This window comes from Fukomys damarensis, unplaced genomic scaffold (assembly GCF_012274545.1).
Source record: "Fukomys damarensis isolate Sample0158 unplaced genomic scaffold, DMR_v1.0_HiC HiC_scaffold_32, whole genome shotgun sequence".
Lineage (NCBI taxonomy): Eukaryota > Metazoa > Chordata > Mammalia > Rodentia > Bathyergidae > Fukomys > Fukomys damarensis.
This window is the reverse complement of record NW_022900944.1, coordinates 23,509,850-23,534,933: the sequence shown is the minus strand read 5'-3', so window position 1 is coordinate 23,534,933 and position 25,084 is coordinate 23,509,850. Positions and strand designations below refer to the sequence as shown.

At 41.4% G+C, this 25,084-nt stretch overlaps 2 protein-coding genes across 11 annotated transcripts in view; one reads left to right on the top strand and one right to left on the bottom strand.

Moving 5' to 3' along the window:
• Window positions 1-518: 518 nt before the first annotated feature.
• Window positions 519-12,735, top strand: Prss54 (serine protease 54). 5 transcript variants are annotated; one of them, XM_010617195.2, is made up of 8 exons: window positions 519-723; window positions 1,201-1,420; window positions 1,988-2,058; window positions 2,206-2,297; window positions 3,875-4,046; window positions 10,005-10,263; window positions 10,837-10,968; window positions 12,182-12,735. In XM_010617195.2, the coding sequence occupies exons 2-8, from the start codon at window positions 1,418-1,420 to the stop codon at window positions 12,716-12,718; spliced, it is 1,266 nt and encodes a 421-aa protein (XP_010615497.1). In that variant the 5' UTR covers window positions 519-723; window positions 1,201-1,417; the 3' UTR covers window positions 12,719-12,735. The 5 variants fall into 5 exon arrangements, with proteins under 5 accessions (XP_010615497.1, XP_010615496.1, XP_010615499.1 ...); XM_010617194.2 differs by lacking the exon at window positions 519-723 and having other exon boundaries at window positions 917-1,420; XM_010617197.2 differs by lacking the exon at window positions 519-723 and having other exon boundaries at window positions 917-1,420; window positions 1,825-2,071.
• The window catches only part of Ccdc113 (coiled-coil domain containing 113), a 25,960-nt gene continuing 12,251 nt past the window's right edge, over window positions 11,376-25,084 (bottom strand). For 4 of the 6 annotated variants that reach the window (XM_033757961.1, XM_033757960.1, XM_033757959.1 and 1 more), the window contains 3 exons: window positions 23,353-23,460; window positions 14,513-14,668; window positions 11,376-11,908 (listed from right to left, as the gene is read on the bottom strand). In XM_033757961.1, the coding sequence (XP_033613852.1) occupies window positions 11,780-11,908; window positions 14,513-14,668; window positions 23,353-23,460 (393 nt within the window). In that variant the 3' untranslated portion in view covers window positions 11,376-11,779. Of the gene's footprint in view, window positions 11,909-12,718; window positions 13,253-14,512; window positions 14,669-23,352; window positions 23,461-25,084 lie in introns of those variants that run through there. The other 2 variants (XM_033757962.1, XM_033757964.1) reach the window with 2 other exon arrangements.

Genomic DNA, 25,084 nt, shown 5'->3' with positions numbered 1-25,084 from the left:
GGTAAGGATACAGTCTTTCTAGTCCTAGAGGTACTAAAAAAAAATAAGTCATAGTAAAAAAAAAATCTCCACACAAAGCAAATACCAGGTCCAGAGAGTTTTCCAGTGAGTTCTGCAAAATTTCAGAGAACCTGTCATTTCTGTCTTCCCAACAAGTTCCATGAGGCCAGTATTACTGAGAAGAGTATAAGAAGGAAGTTTGCAGACTAGTCTAACTCATAAATATACTTGCCAAAAACCCTACATGAAACACTGGTAATAGTGCATAAAAAGATAAAACATTAATCCTTGAAATTTGACAGTGGCTTAATTTGAGGAAGTCCATAAGTTTTATTATTTGCATTAACAATTTGTTGTGTTTTGTTTTTGAGACAAAGTCTTGCTGTGTAGACCAGGCCAGCCTTGAACTGGCTGTGTAGCCAGCAATCTGGGAGGTTGAGGAAATATGATTGCAAGTTTGAGCCCAAACTCTCAACTTAGCAAGATGTCTCAACATTTTTAAAACGAAACAGGCTGGGGATATAATTTAATGTTAAGGTCCTGAGTCCAATAATCAGTACCAAAAGAAAGGGTAATAAAGGATGATGAGGCACACAGGACATCAGGGCACCATGCAGATAGGAGACAGAAGACCCTTTCTGACACAGGCTGCACTTCCTATCCGCCATCCTCCCTCCCTTCAGCCATCATTGTCCGTTCAGTGAATCTCTTCTGATGCTCCAGGTGTCCAAGAGGCCCCTGTGACTCCACACAGCTGTATCTTACCATGATGTGGTGGATACTTTCCTCGAGTCCTGGCAAACGTTTGTTGTAAAGCCAAAGTTGCTCAAGTAGTTGCAGAGCAGATCCCAGCTGACCCAAAGTTTGAGAGAGCTTAGGTTAGCTGGACCTGCAGGAGGTGATGGTGGTGGTGGGGGTTGGGTGCTAAAGAAACTGAACCAAACCTTATAGAAAGTATAAGATGCTGACAGGCCCTGGAAATCCCAAACCCACCCTCATGGTGGGTTTCCTCAGTCCAGCAGTGTGACAAACTTGTGTAGGCGATGGGTGGTGCTGAGTGGAGCAGACAATTGTGGTCATGACCAGAGGGAATTCTATGATTTAGCAAAACGGAAGTCTTTTCAGCCAGACCTGGGGAGCTTGTGGCTTCCAGGATAGGCCCCTGTCCCCGGGTACATAACAACAGCCTTTTCATTCCAGCTCCCCCTAAGTTCCCAAGTGCAGACTTTTGCTTGGAGATGCCATGGTAACCACGATGTCACAACGGAACATCATTCTTCCTGAGGTAGAAGAAACTCTTCTGTGGAGCTCTGCTGTGTAAAGTCAGAGCAAGTTAATTTCTCCTTCAGTTGGAGAGTTCACAGATCTCTGAGGAACCACCCTGAGGACAAGAACCATCCAGTGTCATGAGGGGAACATGGTGACTTAGAACCGTGCATAGCTTGTTGGAGGCAAGGGTGTTGGTGTGGGGTATGGTGTGAGGCAAAGCACCTAAGGGCTTTGGATTCAGACAAGAACTCAAATTCCAAGTCTACAACTTGGTAGTTTTGTGACCTTGGCTTGGTGGTTACTCAGTGTCTGAGCATCAGGGTGCTGAGTCTGTAAAATGGGGATGGTAACGGCATCTACCTCCTGGGGTGGTTGTGTGAATGATCTAAGCTAAATGCGGGGCTGTTACTGTGTAGAAGTACTGGGGTTATTACCTGTGAAAAAATAATCCCAGAATTATTTAAGTCAGCAGAGTTTAATAGGGGGAGTAAAATCACAGGAAGACATGAAGTTCAGGGTGAGCTTCCACCAAAACTATACCTTTTCTTTCAGCAGCATTTTATGCCTACAGAGTTAAAGCAAAGGTTGAATTCCACAAATCAAAAATCAACCCCTTTCTGAGACCCAACTCTCTGGGTCATCCAGGGGTCTGAGTTATATTGAGAAGAAAACTGGAAAAAAGGCTGCCTGACTCTGTCAGTTTTCCTACCAATTCTAGCTGAGTATCGGTGCCAGATGTCTGGTTCCTGCTGCTCTACCGCATAGATGCAAGCGCTGGAGATGTGACAAGTTGGTTTCCTAGGTCTTGGAACCTTTATGGGTGGATGGAAGAGACAGGGCCTTCTGGTGGGTGGGAATCTCCTCTTTGGGGAAAAGAGGAAATGCCTCGGTGTGTCGGTGGAGATGATGGAGCCATTAGACCTTCTCTCTCCCCAGCTGCCCATGGTGTCTACAACAGTTCTGTGTGGGGATGGCAGAGATGAGAGGGATGCTGCTGGTGTTGCTGTACGTGTCTCAATCTTCTGCCAGTGAGTATACAGCTTTCTTCCATGTGATTCTAAGCAGCCTTATGTGGCCTGGCAGGCGGAATCATTTAGGAAAATGAAGTAGTCCTTAGTGTCCGGAGAGGAACTGAGGGGAAGATGATGACAACACTTTGCTCTGGGTGGCAGGAACCAGGCAGTGTAGTGAACCACGGAGCATGGCTGTAGGTCACTGGCTGCTGAAGTGGACTCCAGGGCTAATTCTGAGGGTAGAAGCGTGGTAGAGAAAAGCCTCTGGCTATGGAAAGGCCCCTGGGTGAGGAGTCAGCATGAGGCCTGCCTCAGCCCATCCTGCTTTCATACTACACTGCTGCTCTTCAGACTGTGACCCCCATTGCTTCAGGTGGCAGAAGTGTCAACTGTGGCCCCCTCATCACCTCACCTCTAGGCTGTTCAGAAGGATTAAAAAGTTCAGCCTAGAAAAGGTAGGGGGGACAGGGGACAGCAGAATAACATAGGCCATGTCCTACCTCACTGCCATCCCAGCTGGTTCTGCTCTGCCTTCTTGGGATTAGATGGGAGACTAAAGAGAAATACATGTACACACACACACACACACACACACACACACACACACTCACTATCTTCGTGGCCACCTCCACTTCCTCTGCCTCCTTGTAACCCCAAGGAGAACAGAAAATGATGGGAAAGCACAGAAAGGGCCTCTCTCCCCTTAGAAAGCCATAGCTAAGTGACTCAGGACAAGCATTTTGTCTTTGAGTCAGATTTTCTATCTCCTGATTTTCTGTGAATTTGGCAGGGTCCATTGAACAAGCCAACTAGGGCTTTACAGAATGAAAATTGAAAGTCGTCACACACATTTAGGTTTAGGAAACAGTGGTTAGCACCTTGCACCATAGATTGCCAATGTCCCAAGAAAAACAGTCAGACTGTACATAAGGAATCCTGTCTTTGTTGGTTTCTGAAGCACTTCATGACTTTACCAACATCATCTTGCCAAATACTGGCTTTGTCATCCGTCCAGCAAAGTCTCTAAGGGTCCATTAATGGAGTTGTTTGGTCACATGATGTCCCATAATGGAGAGATCCTCTGCGGTCTTTTAATAATATTATTGTGGTTGACAACTGACTCCATAGTATCATGGTTTGGAAACTACTTTTAGGGCTCACATCAAAGGTCACCACTAGGGGGAAGCCTTCCCAGACTTTGAGCCTTGGGCAGAATTCATGTCTCCTCTATGTCCTCTGGGCACATTCCCTTTCATCAGCTCTGTCTGTGTGGCCATCAGTCATCAGCATGTCTCTGCGACAGACTTCTGAAATCCATCCCTATGAGCCCAGTCTCTAGCCTAGAGCCTGGCAAGTTGAGTGTGTCATGGCTGAAAATCAGTCACCAACAGCCCAACGCATGCAGTCCCCTGGGGGTACCACTGAGAACCTCATACGCTGAGGAAGATCCCCTTGTTTGAGAGAAGCAGCAGCATGGTAGAGTTAATGACCAGCAAGGCAGACAGCCAGCAGGAAAGGGGTCCTGGGGGCTGGTGGATGGTGGTAGCCCGAAGGACCAGCTCCTTGCAGTGAGACCCGAGCCCCCTCTGCAGGTTGTGGCATCCAGAAAACCTCGCTGGTGGACGAATCCGAGGAGAACCTGGTCAGCACCATGGAGTTCCCGTGGGTGGTGTCAGTTCAGGACTCACAGTACACACACCTGGCATTCGGCTGCATCCTCAGCCACTTCTGGATCCTCAGCATTGCATCTGCCTTCCAGAACAGGCCAGTACTCTCACCTCAGGGTCCAGACGAGTTCCCTAATTCATTAGTTCCTAACTGCAAGACTGCTCTCCCCTTGCCTTGGGGTCTTATAATCACCTCTGCTCTGAGGACTGTGGGAGGCGACACTGGCAAGGGAAATGACCCTTCTCCCATTCTACACATGAAGGATACTCATTCTGGTTTTACTGCAATCCAGAGGCACTCACAGATTCTTTTGTTGTTGTTGTTACTGGGAATCGAACTCAAGACCTTGCGCTTACAAGGCAAGTGCAGTGCCACTGAGCTAAATCCCTGGCCCTCACAGATTCTTTAATACTAGATGGTCTCCACTGTTTATTCTGTTGAGCCCTTGCCTTACACATTCACCTAGTGCCTTGCAAAGGCTGCTGCCACAAACACACATGTATGGACAAAACACTAAGGAAATACAGGAAGGCTGGAAGAGTTTTTATCTCTGGACACACACAAGATTTCTTTTTCTTTTTTCTTTGTTTTGTTTTGTTTTTTGAGACAAAGTCTTGCTATGTAGCCCAGGGTGGCCTCAAACTCATGGTGATCCTCCTGCCTCAGCCTCCTGAGTGCTGCATTACAGGGGTGCACCATCATGCCTGGCAGCACCCAAGATTTCTATTTTCTTTGTAGAACTTCTCTGTGTTCTCCAAATTCTTCACAATAAATATGCATTTTTGTAAACCAGGAAAAAATAATAAATATTATTAAAGGAATAACCTTTTTGGTAGACATGTCTAAAATATTTTTGTAAATATTTCACTTTGACCCAGTGATTTCATTTTTAGGTGTCAAAATGAAGAAAATAGTTTCAACCATTAGAGAAGTTTTAACAGGATGTTCTATGGTCACAAAGTTGTTGACAGCATGGTTAATTACTCACAAAACACAGGAGAGAAACCTAATGTCAGTTACCATGGTTAGAGTATAACTTTATGTATACCATATCATACATAACGTATGTAAGTAGTGTGCATATATGTACTTATATTAGGGAGGGAGTGACTACAATGTAACTGGACAAATAAATTTTAATATGAACCCTTTATTGTACTGCTGCCCAATCTTTTAGTTTGGAAATCCATGTACAGCGATAAATGCTGATGAACAACCAAAGGTATACAGTGAGGAGCAGCTCCTCCCTCTCTGTCCCTCAGTTACTAGTTTCTCTCCTCTATGCCATGCCCATCATGGGCATCACGTGTAAGGGATATTTTCCCTTACACACTCAATGCAGTTATGGATATTTATATACCTACAAGTCTAGTTATGTTGATTCTTGTATCTATTGACAAAGAATTCTTTTTCCCTCTTGTATTAGTCAACTCAGGATGCCATAACAAAGTATCATAGACTACTGGCTTAAATAACAGAATGCATTTCTCGTGATTTTAGAGGGCAGAAGTCCAGACCAGAAGATGTCCACAGCTATGTCTCTGACTGGCCTTTTCTCTGCGCATGCTCACTTCTGATGTATTTTCCTCCACATATAAGGGCTCCACTCCTGTTGGATTAAAACTATGCCTTTTTAACCTTAATTACCTTTTTTTTTTTTTTTTGGTTACTGCTGGGGATTTAGTTTTTACTATTTTTAAATTTTGAGACAGGTTCTTGCTAAGTTGCTAAATTGCCCCCTGGGCTCAAACCTGAGATCCTCTCCCACCTTCCTAGAGTGTGTGTTACCAAGGCGGGCTACTTAATTACCTGCAGAATGTCTGCATTTCCAAATATAGTTACATTGTCAGACGGGGCTTCAACTTTTGAATCTGGTCGGGGGGGCACAATTTGCTCCATAATATCCCCCAATACTCTGGTAGCGCAACATACACATTATCCCCACTTTATTTTTTTTATTTTCCCATAAATTTTGGAGATCTTAGCAATGCACAGAGAGTCTCTTGTCAGCTGCACAGTAGCCCATCATGGATAAACCATAATTTATTTTCCTGTAATCATGGAAATTTGGGTCATTCCAATCTTTTAAAAGAACCAAAAATGCTGCAATACATTTGTACATATGTCATTTTACATGAGTATATATTCAATTATAGCATGAACAAATTAGGTGTAGAAAGATAGGACTAAAAAAGATGTGTTTATGACCTTTACAGCTATTACCAAGTGGCCCTGCACTGAGGCTCTGCTTTCTGTGCAGTGTTTTTGTTATTCTACCTAGCCTACTATTTTGGTTTTGATTTTCTCTTTGACTTAAGAGTTTTATCAAAGATAGAGTTTTTAAATATGTGGATGCTAGAGTTATTTGTTTGCTTATTTTTTCCCTAACATTATTAACTTCAAGTTATACTGCTTGGTGATCTATTTAGGAGTTTGTTGAGCCTACCATGTCTACTGTATGTGGTCCATGAGAATCTTTTCTGCAGGCAAATTAAAAAGTCAATTCTCTGTGCTGGGTATATACCTTAACATGTAAGTTGCAGGAAGGATTCTACTTGATCTGTACTGTTGACAGAAGTGAATTTAAATCTCCTACCAGGAAGAAGCTTCTGCCTATTTCCCTATTTCCTGTAGTTTGTTCTTCATGAGCTGTCACTTGATACAGATATTTACACCTGTGAGGTCTCTACAGCCTAAACTCCTTGTCATCAAGAACCTTCCTTGTCTCAGTGATCTTCTGCTCCGAATTGGTGTTCAGTATGTGACTCCCGCTTCTTGTTTCTGTTTTTATTGCTTCTTGTTTTTATTTCCACTATGGAATATTTCTTTTGTTTTAGATGCATCCACTGATGAATTTGAGGAATTTGTACTTTCATTTTGTCTTCATCTTAAAGCTATAATGTCACACGAGACGCCAAAAGCCTCTGTTCCTTTCTGGACAATCTCTTTAAATGTTTCATGTTATTAGTACACGTTTGTAGTTCACAACCATCACATCCCTCATGAGAAGCTGGTGCACGGACATAATATCTTAATTCTCTTTTTTCCATTCCCTTTCCCTACCCTCCCTTCCTACTCCTTCCCTTGCTCAGTCTCCTTCCCTTTTGCAGAAGACCTATCTCCCTGCTTCCTCTTATTTTTCTTTTTGCCTTATAATTTATTTATATTTTGGATTTCATATATAAGGGGAATCATGCTGTATTGAAGCTTGTGTGTCTGTTAACACTATGGTCTCAAGACACACCCTTTTTTCCTACAAATGGCTCAAGTTGGACAACTGTTTGTAGACTCTGCTATGGTCAGCGTCAGGATTCCTACCTTTTCACTTCTCTATTCTTTCATCACCCAATCTTAGCAGATTGTATATGTAATTTAGTGCTCACTTCAGTTCCTGTACATACCTAAGACATCTGAACTTTATACATTAGCTGTACATAGGTAATATGTTTAGGTCCTATAAAATGATAAAATTGGTCTATATACCTATATCTGAATATCCGACTTCAGTTATATTTGATTATTGCATTTTTACATTTTATAGTTTTACTCCAAAAACTTTTTCTTTAGATTTTAGTCTGTTATTATAATGCACTTCACCCTCCCTGACTGTCCTGTTGCTAGATTTTCTTCATTGGATACTATCTGATTAAAATTTGTCTTCAAGTAGTTTCTTAAAGGGCCGCTCAGAACCATATTTCTTTGGTCTTTGGGTATTCAAAAATGTTATACTACCAGGCATGGTGGTCCACCCCTGTAATATCAGCACTTGGGAGGCAGAGGAAGGAGGATTGCTATGAGTTCAAGGCCAGCCTGGGCTACATAGTGAGTTCAAGGCCACCTGAACGACATAGCAAGACCAGTCTCAAAAACCAACCCAGCAAACAAACCAAAAAATGTTGTACTGTCCTTAAACCTGAATGACTACTTAAGAATGAAATTTTTGGCTCACAGTTTATTTCCTTTTGAGGATTTTATAGGCAGCACCCCACCTGACACCTCCCATGCCCTCCCCGCAGCTTGTGATATTAAATCTTGCTGTGGAGAAGTCTGAGGTTTTTCTGACTCTCTCTATACAGGTAGGGTGAGCACACATCTGTGTGTACCCAGGAGAGCTGGTTTATACCTGTTACTCTTAACTTCCTGTTGTTAGCACTTCCTTTCTCACATCATATAATCAAACTTAGGATAGTTTCACTTTGCTGGTCGGGATGCTCAAGGATTCTTTCTTTGTTACTCAGCTCTAGCAACTTTACTAACTGTCCTGCCTCTCTTCCATCTGTCCCTCCAGATCCATGCTCTACTCCCCCTCCCCCCACTAGACCCAGAAGCCTGGCTTGTGCGGTTCTCTTGCTTATAGGTTCCAGTTGGGTTTGGCCAATAGAAGCGCTGACCGAGATCAGAAGGAGGGGAGGAGTAAGGTCAGGGTCTTTACTCCACTGACGGTCCTACAGATTGTCTTCTTCTTCCCACTGCCCACAGGTAGCATCAGCACCCTGTTGACTTCAACCTACATGGTTTCCTTATGTCCTACCAAAACCTTTATAAAGAGTTCGTTAATGAACTCTTCTCAATTTACTTTGAGTATGCCATCTGTTTCCTATGGGGACCTGACCAGGATATGTCTCAGTAGGATTATTCTGTATTATTTTCCCCGTTATAAAATATCCTTCCAAATTGTAGAGTAAAAACTTATTTCTGGAAAACTTCCTTAAATTGTATCTTGAATTATCTTTGCTGTTTCATTACGTTGATTACCTTCATCATGGTCTTCTGGCTCTTTGTTATAGTTAGATCTAGACCCCACCTTCCCCAAGCCTCATGTGCTTAGCTTTTGAAAGATGACTGAATCGTGGGGGCTCCATACCTAAATGCACTGCTAGGAGGTGGAGCCTTGTTGGAAGAGGAAGGTCACTGCGGGCCTGACCTGGAGCTCCCACTCCAGCTCCTCCTTTCACTCTCTGCTTCCTGACTGCCTGCCAGATGTCAGCAGCTTTCCTCTGCCGTGCGCCTCTGCCTTGCTGATTCTGCCCTAGAGCTGACTGCCAGTTTGTTCTAGCCTTTAAACATCGTTGTTAATTTCCATTTCATTTTGGTCACTTTTCTCAGTCTACTTTCTGCATCCCTATTTGTATTTTCTTTTTCTTTTTTTGGTACCAGGGATCAAACTCAGGCCCATGCACTTGTGAGGCAGGCAGCGGAACCACTGGCCCCATTTGTATTTTTCGTGGCTCTTCTCCTTTATGTTGCCTCCAACTTGGTCTTCATTTTGGTGATGAAAGTGGTTTTCTTTTCACTTCTTTGTTGAGAACAATCTTGACCAGCTTTTTCTGAGCTCTGTGGCTCTGTCATCTATAACTGAAAACTCCTGCTGTCTTTCCCTGCTTTTGCCAGCCCTTCCTCTGATGCTAAGCTTTGGATTTTCTAGTGACTCTTGGTTTTATGGTGTTTGCATTTTCTTCTTCTTCTCCCCCCCGCCCCACTTCAAGGACCTTGTGCTTGCGAGGCAGGCACAGTATCACTGAGCTAAATCCCCAGCCCAGCATTTGCTTCTTATCCTCATAGTTCCTTGGGTGATTTCCAAGAGAAGAAATGGTGAACATCTATCTTAAATCCATCATTATTAAAACCAGAACTTCTCCAAAGTGTATGTACAAGAGTATATCATTTGAAAAGATATATGTATTAAAATGTTAAGTGCTAAGAGCAGAAGTCACGGTTACATATTTGGTATAAGTAAAACTATGTTTTAAAAAACTGTAGAAAAAAGTTAACAAGCAGAAACATGTTAACAGATTATCTTTAATAGGAATGACAAATGGTGTTAAGACAGAAGCATCTCCAAGTTCCTACAGGCTTGTAAGGGAGGGCACAAGGCTAGAGGTTCAGAAAAGTTTTCCCAGAGACCAAGTCCAAAAGAGTGAGTAAAAATTGACCCAGGGAAAATGAGCAGGGTAAACATTCCAGGTTGAAAACATGGTAAATAGAAACGCAGGGGCTTTTGAAGCATTCTTGCTCTTTGGTTTCTCAAGATTCCTCTGCTGTCTCTCTCTCCAGGAAGGATGCTATCGTTGTGGTTGGTATAGCTAACATGGATCCCAGAAAGAATGCTTTCATAGAGTACCCTGTCCGCACCATCATCATCCACGAGGACTTTGATAACCATTCCATGAACAATAACGTAGCCCTCCTGAGGACAGACTCGGCGATGCATTTTGATGATCTGGTCCAGCCCATCTGCTTCCTGGGGAAAGAGCAGCCTATGCTCCCAGCCTTGAAGAACTGCTGGGTGTCAGGATGGAATCCCACGTCTGCAGTTAATGCAATCCTTCTCCTAGAGGAGGCTGTGTGTGTGCTGGCGGTGGGGGTGACTTGGATGAACTGTGCTAGGGCTTATTCTAACAATTCAGGTTGCTCGAGGTTCTAGGGTTGGGCCAGAACTTTCCATAATCAGTGGAGATTCCCTATCCTTGTCCTTTCTGAAGCCTTCCCTACAGTACATTACACTGGTTCTTTGTCTTCTATCCCTGTCCCCAAACTGAAGTACACAGGCAACAGATTGCCTGGAATGTATATTAGGTGAACTAGAGCTGGTTGTCCTCTATTCTAAATCATCCCTGTTTTCTGTCATTCTCTGGAAAGAAACAAGGACATGCATATTCTTTAGATGTGGAGGAAGGGTGCAATGTTCTCTTCCTGTTTATACATCTAAATTCCAAGCCAAACTAGTTTTCAACATAAACTCAGACACAGGCTTTGATTTCTATGAAGAAAAGAAATTTACAAGAACATTTTTCTACCTCCATTTGGATATATGAGTTGCAGTTGCATTGACTTACGGGGCTGCCTTCTTGTTAATAATTCTTGGGCTCTCTGTTGCATGGTCCAGACAGGAAATCACATGACAATGAGTATCCTGAGGAGAATCTCCGTGAAAGACTTTCACCTGTGTCCCCTACACAAACCCCAGAAAACAGGATGTGGCAGTCACACAGAGCGGGAAACTGATGCTGTCTGCTTGGTAAGAACATGATAAAGTAGAAGCTAAATCCTGAGACTGAGCATTGGTTATGTCAAAGGGATCTTAGACCACATGATGGCAGGGTCTATAATATGGGATTCATAGATGTCTCTGAGGGAAATAGCACTTGGTACATAGCAAGTGCTCCATACAAATTTGCTCAGTACAAACTGGACTAACCAGTTACCATTTTCTCTGTGATATGATTAAGCATATCTAGTCTAGGGCCATAACAGCTGAATATGCCTGATCTCATCTGATTAAGCATATCTAAATTACTGATGATTGATTGATTGATGGTATAGAAGATTGAACTTAGGGCCTATACACTATGATATGCATGCAATGCTCATTTTTTACTTTTATTTTGAGGTGGGGTCTTGCTGAATCACCCAGGCTGGGTTTCAACTTGCAGTCCCCTTGCCTCAGCTTCCCAGAGTGCTGGGATTACAGTTGTGTGCCACAATTCTGGTACAAAATGTTCTTTCGTAAGCTAAAAAGGTGAAAATGTGAGTCCAAATTCTATATGCAAATATATGCCAAGCAGGTCTGCAGTGTGGAGTTGCTGTGCCTGGAACCCTCTGATGCTACTGCTTATCAGATACTGGGGTTTTCTTCTGTACGAAACCCTGCTGTACAGATATGGCTGTCCTACTGTCTCACAACAGTGCGTAGAACCCACAGACAATTTTTCAGGCCCCACTGGTGTTCAAACTCAGAGAAAACCCCTGCCCAGTGTGTGCTCCTGGGAACTCTGGCTCTGCGCAGCTCCCCAGCCAACCCTCTGGGACTGCAGGAGGGAGGGAGCAGCTTAGATGGAGGAATGGAAGCAAGATAGAGAGGAAAGGGAGAAATTGAAGTATTTCAAGCCAGGAAGAAAAGAAATACCAACCTTCGAGAGATAAGAAGTCAAAAGACAGGGATGATTCTTGTCAATGTACTAGAAAGAGGCAAGAAAATGAAATATGAAGCAAGAAAGCTATAGGCAATCTTCAGGCTCCCACAAACAATTTGTATAATAAAACTAAAAGTTACCACATTGGATTTGTAGTCGTAGTTGTCTAGATTTGAAATAGTATGCTATAATTTACCCTATTTCCGAGGAGAAACAGTATAAGACATTTTGAGAACAAGTGATAAATTGCACAAGGATCTATTAAGAAAGAAAACAAGTTCTTTTCCAAGGCTTGAAATCTTCTGTCCTTTGTCACAGGGGGAGCCAGGCAGCCCCATGATGTGCCAGCTGCAGCATTTGGATCTGTGGGTCCTGAGAGGAATTCTGACCCACGGTGGTGAGAAATGCCCTGGTCTGTTTCTGTACACTAAGGTGGAAGACTACAGTGACTGGATCACATCCATGGCCAGGAGGGCCGGCCCTCCCCTGTCTTCGCTCCGCCACTGGGAGAAGTTGATCCATTTCTCCCACCACAGATTACCTGCTGTCGTGACACAGAAAGCATATTCTGAACAGGGCCCTGTTAGATGGCCCCAATCCTACTTCCAAGGACAAAGAAATTCCACTGTGCATTTACAGGGTACAAACAGCTCTAGCTCTAGAGGTGGTCCAGACCTCAGGGTAAAGGGTCTACAGAAACCAGACAGTTCTGCAAAGCTGACTGTTCAACCCATGTACTATGACTACTATGGTGGGGATGTTGGGAAGATGCCTTTTGCAGATCAAGACAGGGTGCAGCCCCAAGAAATCATCTTGGTTTCCTTCATGCTTGTTTTCTTTGGCAACAGTGTGTAGATCTAGGAGGGAACCCACCAAATGAAAGAGGAAGCTCAGAATGCTGAGTGTCAGGCATTCACTATGCTGTTGTGGTGTCTGGTTTTGACAGCTGCGTGCCTGGGCTGCCACGGATAGACCCATAGCATGCACTGGTCTGGCTCTCCCTTCCCTGTCCCACCCCCACATGTGAAAAAGTCACTTTCCTTTGTGCTTGTGAACTAAATGTGGGGAACAACTGTCAAACCATTAGAGTGCCCTGTGGTTCTTTCATTGGTGTTAATGGATCCAGGCCAGTCTGTGAGGACCTCCCTGGCATCAAATGTGGCCAGGAAGATGACAATCAGCACGGCTGGGGAGTGGAGGGGCATCAGCCAACACAGGGAACAGTGAGAGAACCCCGTGATTAAAAAGAGTTGAATGATTTAATGGATCGCTTCTTGTCTGCAAGCTGTGGTCAATCCCTGGTTATTTCCCAGGAGTGAAATCTGCCTGCAACTGCTCATTGGTTGTTTTCATTCTATTCCAAGCCTTGCGGTAGCCTTTTAAGGACATCTGCAAAAATGAAGGAGGGCAAGGGAAGAAAGGCCACTTAGTGTGTCCATTCCAAATGCAACCTTCGCCCAGCCCTGCTGATGGTACAAGTGACTGTGGGAAATAGGGCCCTAACCTGCACTTGCTAAGCAGAGGCCACCAGGGGCAAACCTGTCAGGGAAGCTCTTCTAAAGAATGCATTTCCGTTCAGAAAAGAAAAAAAAGTGCAGGGGTTTCCTGCAATTCTCCACTTCTCAGTTCCAGATTAACGTATGTTTGACTCTTAATTTACTCCCTGCCACCAAGTGACCACAGCAAAGGGAGAAAATAATATGGAAAATGGAGCCAGGACACAGGTGTGAAATACCAAGCCCATTTCCCAAGCAGTCTGACTGGGTTTTTGTTGTTGCTGTTGCTGTTGTTGTTGTTGTCATTGTTGATGTTGAAATATGAGAATCGAACCTGGGGCTTCACACGTTAGGCACAAGCTCGCTCACTTTATTATTTTATCTTGAGAGAGAGCCTCACTATAAGTCACTAAGTCACCCAGGCAGGCCTTGAACTCGCCGCCCTCCTATATCAGCCTCCCAAGTAGCTGGGATTACAGGCAGATGCCATTGCATCCAGCTTCTAACTGGATTTTAAGATACACTATGATGTCTTTTATGGACCTCAGTTTGCAACCTGACTGTGGCAGCCTTGATGTACCCCTTATTTCTAAAACAATCATGTTGTTTTCATGCTGCCCATTTCTCTTCTGCAGCTCACAAGGAACCAGGATGTTCTCCATGTCCAGCCCCCATTCTCAAAGGCTGCGGAATTTGATTCATTAAAAACTCAAAGACCCACAGCAACTATGCAAACACTTGGATATAGATTCTAAGTGATATTTAAAATCCATTATTTTCTTATTTAAAAAGCTGACTTTTTCATGTATGCAGTAGCAACCACTAAATTATCTATGGTATGGAAAGATTCAGAAGTTTCTAGAATTCATGAACAAGCAACTAAAAACACAGTATTACTAGAGTCTCTTTCTGGTACCTCAAAAGACTTTGTCCCTAACAAGGAAAGTTTTAAAAAACCATCCTTCATTTTGGTTTTATAGTTAAAGCAATTGCTAAAATTTCTCACAGACATACCATGTCCAGACATCTCTGTAATATTAGCCAAAAAGCAAAATTCTGAACAAAAAAGTTGATGGCATAGAAGACTGGCCAATGCTATTGACAAGGTTGAGTCAGCACGACTTGGTTCCATCACGGGGTCTCTGGAACTCACCTCTGCAATCTCCACTTTCCTCTCCCACATCTTGATGGTCTTCTCCAGGTCCCCATTCAATATCTTCTCCCGGACATAAACCATCACTGGCGGCACCCGGAACTCGGCCATCTGCTTCCGAAGCTTCTTGTTCAAAGCCTCTGCTTTGGCCCGGTCCTGGGTTGGAAAGGAAAGATTACCCCAGGGAACCTTAATGGCTCCTGTTTTGAGGACCTGCTGGCCCTACTATTTTTTTCCCTACAGTATCAATGTAATTCTAAAAATAATGGTTAAATTTGAGGACGGTAGGGAAATCACAAGATTCTTTTAAAAAACAGATTGTGATGCTTTAATCTAGTTCAGAATACCAGTCTTTCCCTTCCCTTATCTCCCTTCTCTTTCTCTCTCTTCCTATCCATTTCTTATTCTTTTCATCCTTTCTCTCCTTTTAAAAGGAGTATACTTAGTTTGATTTCTCAAGTTTTTTTGTGTGTGAAAAATTGTGTTTCAGTATATTTTTATTTCATCAGCCTCAGTTCACTTTCCCGTTATAAAATACATATAACAAAATTTGCTACTCTATGCATACAGTTCACTAGCAAATTCACATTGTTGTGCAATCATCACCACCACTCTGAAACTCCCTATTTTCTCCTCCCCAAAGCTCCTGGTTACCACCATTCTTTCTGACTCTATGAACTGACTATTGTAGATATCTTATGTAAGTGAAATCATACCATACTTTCGTGACTGGCTTATTTCACTTAGAATAATGTCCTTAAGGTTTATCTATGGTGAATCATGCATTCCCTTTTAAGGCATATGTGTGTACATACGACATTTTGTTCATTATTTATCCATGATGAACACTGGGTTTCTTTCATCTCTTGGCTACTGTGAATAATCCTGCTATAAATATGGGCATACAAAAAAATCTATTCAGGTCTCTTCTTTTAATTCTTTTGGTCATTACCCAAAAGAATTACTGGAACCTTATGGTAACTCAATTTTGTGATGAATCTCTCTTTTTAATGTTTATTTTTTAAATTATCACAGCAAAATTTATTAGCCTTTTTGAGTAGATTTTTTAAAATTAGCATTATGCTTTTAACTTTTATTTTACCAGTTATTTTGTGTAGGCAATACATTTGAAAAATAACATGTTCAGGCCAGTGTGGTAGTGCATGCATAATCCCAGAACACTGCGACATTGAGGCCGGAGGATTGTGAGTTTTTTTAGTATCTTAGTGAGACCTGCAAAAAATTCTTTAAAAATTGTTTTAAAAAAGGAGGTTTGGAATGTGGCTTGGTGCAAAGGCCTTGAGTCCAATTGCCAAAACCACAAAACAAAGAAAAAAGGTCCAAGCATCTGTATTTTTAGTCCAAAAAGCAAAATCCTAAATGAAAATGTTGAGGGCATGAAAGACTTGCAACACTGAGTCAAGATGCAATCTCACCTTGGGATTCTCTATTTGAAGTGTATAAAGTTCACGGTGACAAGCTCTCATTACCACCTGGCACCCCCACTCATGGAAGTCCCCTTCCCAGAAGCATATACTACTTTTATCTTTTGTGTACCCTTCCAGAGATTCATGTCAATAAAACATGTTTCTCTTTTTAAAAATTTTAATCCAAGTCAATATTAACAAAATACAAAAATAATCTTCTAAAAAATTTAAAATTTCATAACAAAAAAATCAGAGAATAACTGGTTACTATACTGTGTATCATGATCTGGAAAGAACATCCAAGATGTTACTCAGAGTGCATCAGATGAATTTCACTTTTATTATCTAGCTTTTTTCATGCAAATCTTGAAGCTTCCTCTGTATCAATACATGATTTATGCATTAGTTTTGACAGCTGCCTAATTTTTCCATGGGTGTGTATCATAATTTAAGAAGTCCTCTATGAAGAGTCACTTAACTTTTCCATCTCTTGCTAGTGTAACAAATAATGCTGTAATTACTAATCTTCTGTGTATAGTCACATTGCAAATATGCAAGTTTATCAGTAGGACCAATGAAATCACCTTTTCTTAGTGGTTCTCACCAGAGGTGATTTTATTCCCCCAGAGGACATTTGGCAATGTCTGAAGACATATTTGTCACAGCTAGGAGGATACTTCTAGCATTTGGTAGAGCCAGGGATGCTATTAAACCCCCTCTACTGTACAAGATAGCCCCTCCAAAAGAAAGGATTATCCCACCCAAAATGTCAGTAGTGCCTCAGTTGAGAAACCTTGCCCTAAGCATATGTGTATGTTCATGTTTGCTAATTAATGCTAAATTGCCCTCCGTAATAATCAAATAAATTAATTTTCACAGCAATGTTTGAGACTGTTTTCCCCTATTCACTCATCACATTCTTATCAACTTTAAGCTTTGTTAGAGAGAAAATAATATCCCATTATAGCTTCATTTTGTATCCTTCACATTAAAGATGAGGGAGAATATTTTTTATACATTTGGGAGTGTTTAGTTTTCCTGAATATTGTTTAAAGCCATTTTTTCTCTATGTTCATTTGCTTGTTAATTTGTAAACTTTAAAAAAGATAATTAGTTCCTTGTGATTGGATGTGGTGGTCCACACTGTAACTCTAGCTACTTGGGAGGCAGGGGCAAAAGTTAGGCTGGGGATTTGGCTCAGTGGTTCCGCTGCCTGCCTTGCAAGTGTAAGGGCTCGAGTTTAATCCTCAGTACCAAAAAAAGAAGAGGAGCAAAAGTTGAAGGCCAACCTAGGCAATTTAGCAAGAACCTGTCTCAAAATTAAAAAAAAAAAAAAATGTAAAGGCTGTGGATGTAGTTCAGTGGTAGGCACTTGCCTAGCATTTCTGAGGCCCTAGGTTCAATCCCAGCATCTCCCCCCACATACACACAGTAGTTCCTCGTGGTGTTAGACGTATTTTTCTTTTAACTTTGCTTACAGTTTTTGCTTTTAACTTTGTTATTTGTCTTTTACCTTTGCTTATAGTTTTTGCTTTGCAGAAAATTCTTCATGTTTACATAACTGACTATTGATTTCATGCTTTCTAGTTTTATATTTTGAAAGGCTTCTTCATTCCAACATTATAATAAAATCTTCCCATTATTTTTCAGGACATCACTTATATTTATCACTTACATTTAAATCTCTGATATAAATGTCAGTATAAGATATAGTTCCAATTTTATTTTTTCATTAATCACTACTGTTACACCTAATCATTTATTCAAATATCAAGCTGTCCTTTGCTTAATGCAATGACACCTTTATCATAAAGATGTCGATACCAAAACTTCATCAGACACTTGACCACATACATATCATATATGATCTATATTGGGCTAACTATAGGACCTTATATATTTTTCTTTGAGCTTTCAGTCTATTAATGAACATGCTTTAAATAATGTAACTCATAACACACCCAGTCTCTGAAAGATCTACTCCTCTAATTTACATATTAGCAATTTTGTGGACATTTACTTATTTCTCCAAAAAAAATTTGGGTGGAGGGATACAGGGGATCAAACTCAGGGCCTTCTGTTTGTGAGACAGTTGCAGTACCACTAAGCGAAATACCCAGCCCTCCAAAGAAATTTTTGAATCAGTTTATTCAGCTCCTAAACTCTGTTGGTATCTTCACTAGAATACCATTATTTTACAAGTCCACTTAAAGAGAACTAACATTTTAATGATGTTGAATCTCCCTCACCAAGTATTGCCTTTTAATTTCTTGCTTCACAAAGTACAACTGTATCACCTGATAGCTGGTTAAAAATGCAGACCAGTTATTAAGGAGAACTCACCTGAAACAGTAACCACCCCTGGTTACTGGGTAGACCATGTCCATGACTAACGCTGCACTCTCTGAGGATCAACATCAGAGATACTAGCAGCAGGGAAGGCAGACTGTAATGACCTAGTCCCCCCAACTCACTGAATAATGACAAGCCCAGTAAGGGGTAGGTGATTTTCCAGAGTCACTATATATTATCTAAAATGTACAACTTTCAACAAAACTTACAAGATATGCAAAGAAAGAGGAAAGTATAATACACACAGGAAAAATAAACTGTCTTTGGACAGTCCAGATGGTGGACTCAGCAGATAGTCTTCAAGGAAGTTATGTAAAGACTCAACATTTTTCAGACTCTAAAGACTCAAAGGAATGCATGATAATGTCTCATCAACTAGAGAATATCAACAAAAACTAGAATGAAGACAACCAAATTGAAAATCTAGGATCTTTCTCAATATGATAAAGAAAATTTTATTAAATGGAAATCAACAGTAGATTTAAACTATGAGGAGACAGAATGAACTGACAGTGAAGATAGACTGACAGAGATTATAAAATATGAAGAAAAGAGATTAAAAAAAAAAGAACAAAGAACCGAGACTCAGAGAAATGTGGAATACCACTGAGTGTACTAACATACATATAATGGAGGTAACAGAAGAGAAAGAGGAAAAGAAAAAAATATTCGGGGACTCAAAAAACCAAGAACTGCCTAAATTTTATTTTTTAAAAAATAGCTATACACACACACAGAATTCAACAAACTCCAAGTAAGATAAATGCAAATAAATCTAGCCCTGGGCATATCACACTCAAAATGTTTCATGACAAGACAAAGAGAAAATATTGAAGAAAGCAAAGGAAAATAATTTATCACATTTGTTTTAATTTTAAAAAAATAATCAAAAAGCAATAAGATTAACATCTAGCTTCTCATAAAAAAACAAAAAACAAAAAACAAAAAAACAATGGAGTCCAGAAGGGAATGGGGGTGACATATTCTAAGAGGTAAAAGAAAAAAAATGTCACCAGGAATCTTATGTCTTGAAAAATGATTTTTCAAAAATAACAAAAAACAAGGAGTACACAGAGATCTTTCCTAATTCCATTAGCCAATAAAAGGAATCAGGACTCTGGAAAAATGGCTGTTTCTTGAATTGGAGCAGTGATCAGCCAAGATGAGTCTAAAGCATCTTGTAGTGCCAGAAAGGTGGTAGAGCTTAAGGAGAAACAACGCTACAAAAAGATAGTCAAAGGATGTGAGGTAAAAAACTGAGATGAATAAAGCAGAGGCTTTAGTGGATAATAATAAATAAGCATTGGTTCATTAATTATACATATTTTACTAACAAAATATTAAAATAGGTGAAACTAAATATTGGGTATAAGGGAATCATTTGTTCTAGCTTCACAATTTTTTTGTAAACCTAAAACGTCTAAAATAAAGAAGTCCTATTTTTTTTTTTTTTGGTACAGGGGATCAAACTTGGCCCTTGTGCTTGTGAGGCAGGCGGTGGAACCACTGAGCCAAATCCCCAGCCCAAAAAAGTTCTTTTTTGGAGAAGTAACAAAGACATTCCCAGAGAAACAAAAACCTAGAGAACTTATTGCTAGCAAACCTGCCTTATAAGAAATACTAAAGAAAGTTCTTTATGTTCAAAACAAGTGATACCAGGCAGTAACTCAGAATCCATATTTTAAAAACAAAGATAATTATGTTGGTAAGTATGAAAAGCAGTATAATTGCATATTTCTTCTCTCAACTGATTTAAAAATCAAGTATAGCCAGGCATAGTGGAACATGCAAGTAATCCCAGCACTTTGGGAGGCTGAGGCAGAAAGACTGCAAGTTTGAGGCCACCTTGGGCAACTTAGTCATTTAGCAAGACCCTGTCTCAAAAAATTAAAAAGGGCTAGGGATGTAGTTCAGTACAAAGGCCTTTGGTTAAATCCTCAGTACTGGGGTGGGGAGTGCAGAGAACATGGATATGAGTATCTGGGGACGCGTAACATAGTTAATGTATTTGACAGTGACAGCACAAAGGGGGCATGTTGAAACCAGCTGTATTTTAGTAAGAAATTAGCATAAAAAAGAAAGAAAAAAGAAACTAGCATGAGATGATAACTCAAACATATGGGAAGAAATGGAGAAAACCACAAATGGCAAAGAAAAAGAAGGTTAATCTAGGACCAGGGGTTTAGCTCAGTGGTTCTGCCACCTGGGTAGTAAGTGCAAGGTCCCAAGTTCGATCCTCAGTACAAAAAAAACACAACAGCAACAAAAAACAACAACAACAACAATGAAAAATATGTACACACACATTATACTCTATGATCAAACTTCATCTTTCTTCTTTCAGCTTTTGAATTCCTTTCTCACACCCTTTAAAAAGTTACCTCAAAATGGACTGTAAACCTAAATCTAGAAGCTAAAACTATGTAAGTCTCTAAAGAAGACACAGGGCAAAATCTTCACAACATTGGATCAAGCAAAGTTTCTTAGCACTTTTGTCACCAAAGCACAAGTGCAAAAGAGAAAAATAAACTGAACTTCACCAAAATTTAAAAAGTTTTATGTTGCAAACAATACCATCAAAAAAATAAAAGACAATCCAAAGAATGGTAGAAAATATTTGCAAATCTTATATCTGATAAAAAAATTCATTTAAATATATAAGAAATTCTTACAATTCAAACTTACAAAAAGACAAATAGCTAATTAAAAACTAAGCAAAGGAGGGCCGGGGATTTAGCTCAGCGGTTTGGTGGCCTGCCTTGCAAGCGCAAGGACCTGAGTTCAATCCCTGGTACCAAAAAATAAATAAATAAATAAACTAAACAAAGGACTTAGGTAGATATTTCTCTCTCTTAAAAAAAGGGAGGCCAGTGACCAGTGAGCACATGAAAAATGCTCAGTGTTAATAGGCATCAAGACACTACTTCATACAAATCTGGACAGCCATTAAAAAAACCCAAGTTTTGACAAACATACAGAAATTGAACCTTTTTAGAGTTCAATCTGGTACCAAAAAATAAATAAATAAATAAACTAAACAAAGGACTTAGGTAGATATTTCTCTCTCTTAAAAAAAGGGAGGCCAGTGACCAGTGAGCACATGAAAAATGCTCAGTGTTAATAGGCATCAAGACACTACTTCATACAAATCTGGACAGCCATTAAAAAAACCCAAGTTTTGACAAACATACAGAAATTGAACCTTTTTATATTATTGATGAGAATGTAAAGTGGTACAGCCATGTTGCAAAAATATTTTGGTAGTTTCTCAAAATGTTAAACATAGAATTACCATACATAAATCATAGTACTATGGTATGTACGTCCAAGAGAAAAGAAAACACACATCCACACAAAAATTTGTATAAGAATATTCATATGTGCATTATTCATAAGAGCCAGAAAGTAGAAACTCATACGTCCATCAACTGAAGAATGGATAAATAAAACATGCTCTGTCCATACACTGAATATTATGCAGCCATAAAAAGAAATTAAGTACTGACATGCTACCATGTAGTAATATTGAAAATATTATTCCAAGCTAAAGAAGACAAGGGCTGGGATGTGCCTTGGTGGTAGAGCACTTGCCCTGGGTCCCCAGCACTTGCACACACACACACACACACACACACACACACACACACACGTACCCACGCCTGAACAAGAAAAGTGAAATGTACTAAGCAGTGATACCATGCTTGAAAAGGCAGTTTTGAGTTTTACTTGGAATCTAATCACTACCAATCAACAGGGAGAAACAAGTACAATCCTGCATAGAGAGAAAGCACAGGCTTCTCCTTCACCTGCCACCCTGTACTGAGGCTGGATTTTTTTGTAGATGGACGTTATTTTCCATTAAGGACATGATATGCAGCCAGGAGTGGTGGCACACACTTGTCATCCCAGTACTCTGTGAGGTTGAGGCAGAAGGATTATAAATTCAAGCCCAGTCTGGGCAATTTAACAACTAATTGAGACCTTCTCGCAAAACAAAGATACAAAAAGCGTTGGGATGTAGCTTAGTGCAGAAACCCTGTATTCAATCCCCAGTACTGAAAAAAAAAAAAAAAGATATGATATGGATGACATGACAAGACTGAGTCACATGGAGTGATCCTGTGGCCTCCTGGCTGTCACATGAGCTTTGGGGCCATACATACTGATGGGGCTGCTTCAGATCTATTCAAGATAATAGCACTAATAATTGTACTAATAGCTTCAGAAGTTGACAAAACGTCCTTATGGGTGGACCCACTGAATCACCCCACAAAGGCTGTGCCCTCTATTTCACACCTGTGGGATAGCCTGATCTTACTAAAAGGCTCATTCAAGGCTGGAATCTGGCAGCATCAAAATGAGGCCAGGCTTTTTTACTTTGAGCCCAGTGCTTTCTCCTCTGTCCTCCTGAAAAGATCCTCTCTGGGTCAGATCATAAATTATGTTAAACTTTATCTCAAGTTTTCAGAAAAAGTAAAACATTGTGCATTCAGCTACATATGCTCAGCAAAATAACTTGCAAGGTGGATGTGTATGGACCTCTGCTGACTCTGCTACCTTTTCATGCTGACCACAGGCTCTGGAGTGAGTGACAGAGGGACAGAGGGTCCACTATCCCTTAATTGGTCTCTGCGATAGGCTGCTCATGCTGTATGCATCCACTGTACCAACGGATAGTTACATCTTTAAATAGTAAACACTCTCTCTCCTTTGTGTAAAGTGTATTTTAGCATGCATAGTTTCTCTCATATTAGTTATGTGATCACACAAAATATACATTTTGTTGAAACTGAACTTTGAATATATACTTTATTGGTCACTTAAAGAATTCTTGGGTGTTACTTGGATCCCATAAAAGTTTTAATTTGTGAGCTGGCTCTACAGCTTCACTCCAAAGTAAATGCTACGTGACTAGGCGGCACATCTATCTTCTGCTTCGATGGTTCAGAGCTATTTTGATTTTTGTGGTGTAGGCTTCACGATATGGCATGGATCTCAGAGGACCCTGACTCAAGCCCTTGCAGACAGAAGGAGACGAATGTCCTATTTTCCCTCTCCTACCTCCTCTACTTGTAGGGTTTCTCTTTGAATTTTTTCAAGCAGCTCATTTCTCAGCAAGATCTCTTTATCCAAATTGTTGTACATTTCCATCGCTTGGTGAAGCTTGTTCTGAAACACATCAACACAGCAAATCTTGAGCTACAAAGACCTTGCAGAACGACAGGAGGTGTAGACAGAGAAAACAAGAACACTGGGGGACCTGGGTCTGCCCATCCCACAGGTGCCTAGGTTTTCAGAATCCTTGTCTCTGAGAAACAGTGGTAGAGGATCTTCGGATCTTGTCCCCAGCCAGAGAAGCAGAGTGGTCAGATCTATCTGATAGACCCGCATCCTGCCCACTTCTTACTAAGGGAAACTTTGAGCAAGTCCCAGACCTCTTGAAACTTGGTCTGGTCACCTTATGGGGGGCTTACAGGGAACACATCTTGGTAGAAAGCTGAGCACAGTGCCTGGCATAGGGAGGACATTTGACAAACTACCTCTCCAGGATAGTGAGGAAGAAACACTCCATAACAGGGGACTGGCTTTTTGGGAGGTGAAGCAATTTGCTCAAGTTCCCAGAGAAAGAGGAGCTAGGACTTGAACTCAGCAAGGGTGACTCCATAGCTTATGGGCTCCTCCACTGTTCCAATTGCCTCAGGAGGCCATGCCTACTTGTGCTGGGGGTGGGGGTGGAGAAGAAACTGCCTTGCAGATTCTCCTTTCATAATCTGTCCTATACCAGCTTCCCCAGGTGCCTTCTTCTTAAGATTTGAATCATTCTCCCTCAGCAAGGAATAAACCAGAGAAGTTGGGAAATGCTCTGCTTGGCTGAGGACTAAGCCTAGGGAAAGGACAATGATTTGAGGGGGCTCACTCACCCTAAGAACTCACCCACCCTGCACCAGGCACTGGTTAGTGAAACAGCATAGCCTCTGCCTTCAGGAAGCTGCTCACAGCCCAGGCAGAAGTGGCAAGCAGTCAGATCACTGTGAGAAGACTGGTGAAATTGCAGCTTGCCAAGCTGTCTGGATGCCAGGACAGGGGTCAGGGAAGGTTGTCCTGTGAAGGAATATGGGGAAGAGAGCTGAAAGGGTGAATCAAGTGTGGTTCCAAGAGGAAGGAAGAGAGGAATATCTCAACCAAAGGAAAGAGCCTGAGGGAGATCTAAAAGGAGTGAGCAGAGAGGCTGAGGGAGTCTGGGGTGTCAAAACTTAGACACAGAAGGAAAGCCTGGAGCCACCTGTCTGGGGGATCTTAATTCCCTAGGGCCAGTCCCCACTCTTTCTTCTACCCTCCACCTATAAGGCTAGTTTCCTGATCCTTGTCCTGCACCCAGATGAGGGGGTAGCTGCGGGGCAGAACACGGCAGGACTCTGCTGCCACCAGCCATTCAGGTGGGAGGGCTGAAAACAGAGGGAAGACACAGGGAAGGAGAGAATGGAATGTAGGGCCACAGAAAGGTGACAGACTGTTGGCTCTGCTGGGGCAAGGTCTTCACAAAGTCCTGGTGTGAGCTAAGCATGTGACGATCCCTTGAAACATCAGTCCCTTGACTACTGCTGAAAAGGCATACATGTTTCCACTGCAGGGTTCCAAAGGACCACAGACGTTGTGGCTCAGAGCAACAGAACTTTCTATGGGTCAGAAGTCTGGGGCAGTGTGGCTGCACCAGATTCTCTGCCCATGATCCCGCTGGACTGAGCTCAAAGTGTTAGCAGGGACTGTGGTTCTTAACTGAGGTTCAGGGTCC

Excerpts from the sequence above, each read along its gene's own strand:
- Prss54 (XM_010617195.2), top strand. Across the intron at positions 2,298-3,874 it reads CGTGTCTCAATCTTCTGCCA|GTTGTGGCATCCAGAAAACC; the intron begins GTGAGTATACAG and ends CCCCCTCTGCAG. Across the intron at positions 4,047-10,004 it reads GCATCTGCCTTCCAGAACAG|GAAGGATGCTATCGTTGTGG; the intron begins GCCAGTACTCTC and ends CTCTCTCTCCAG.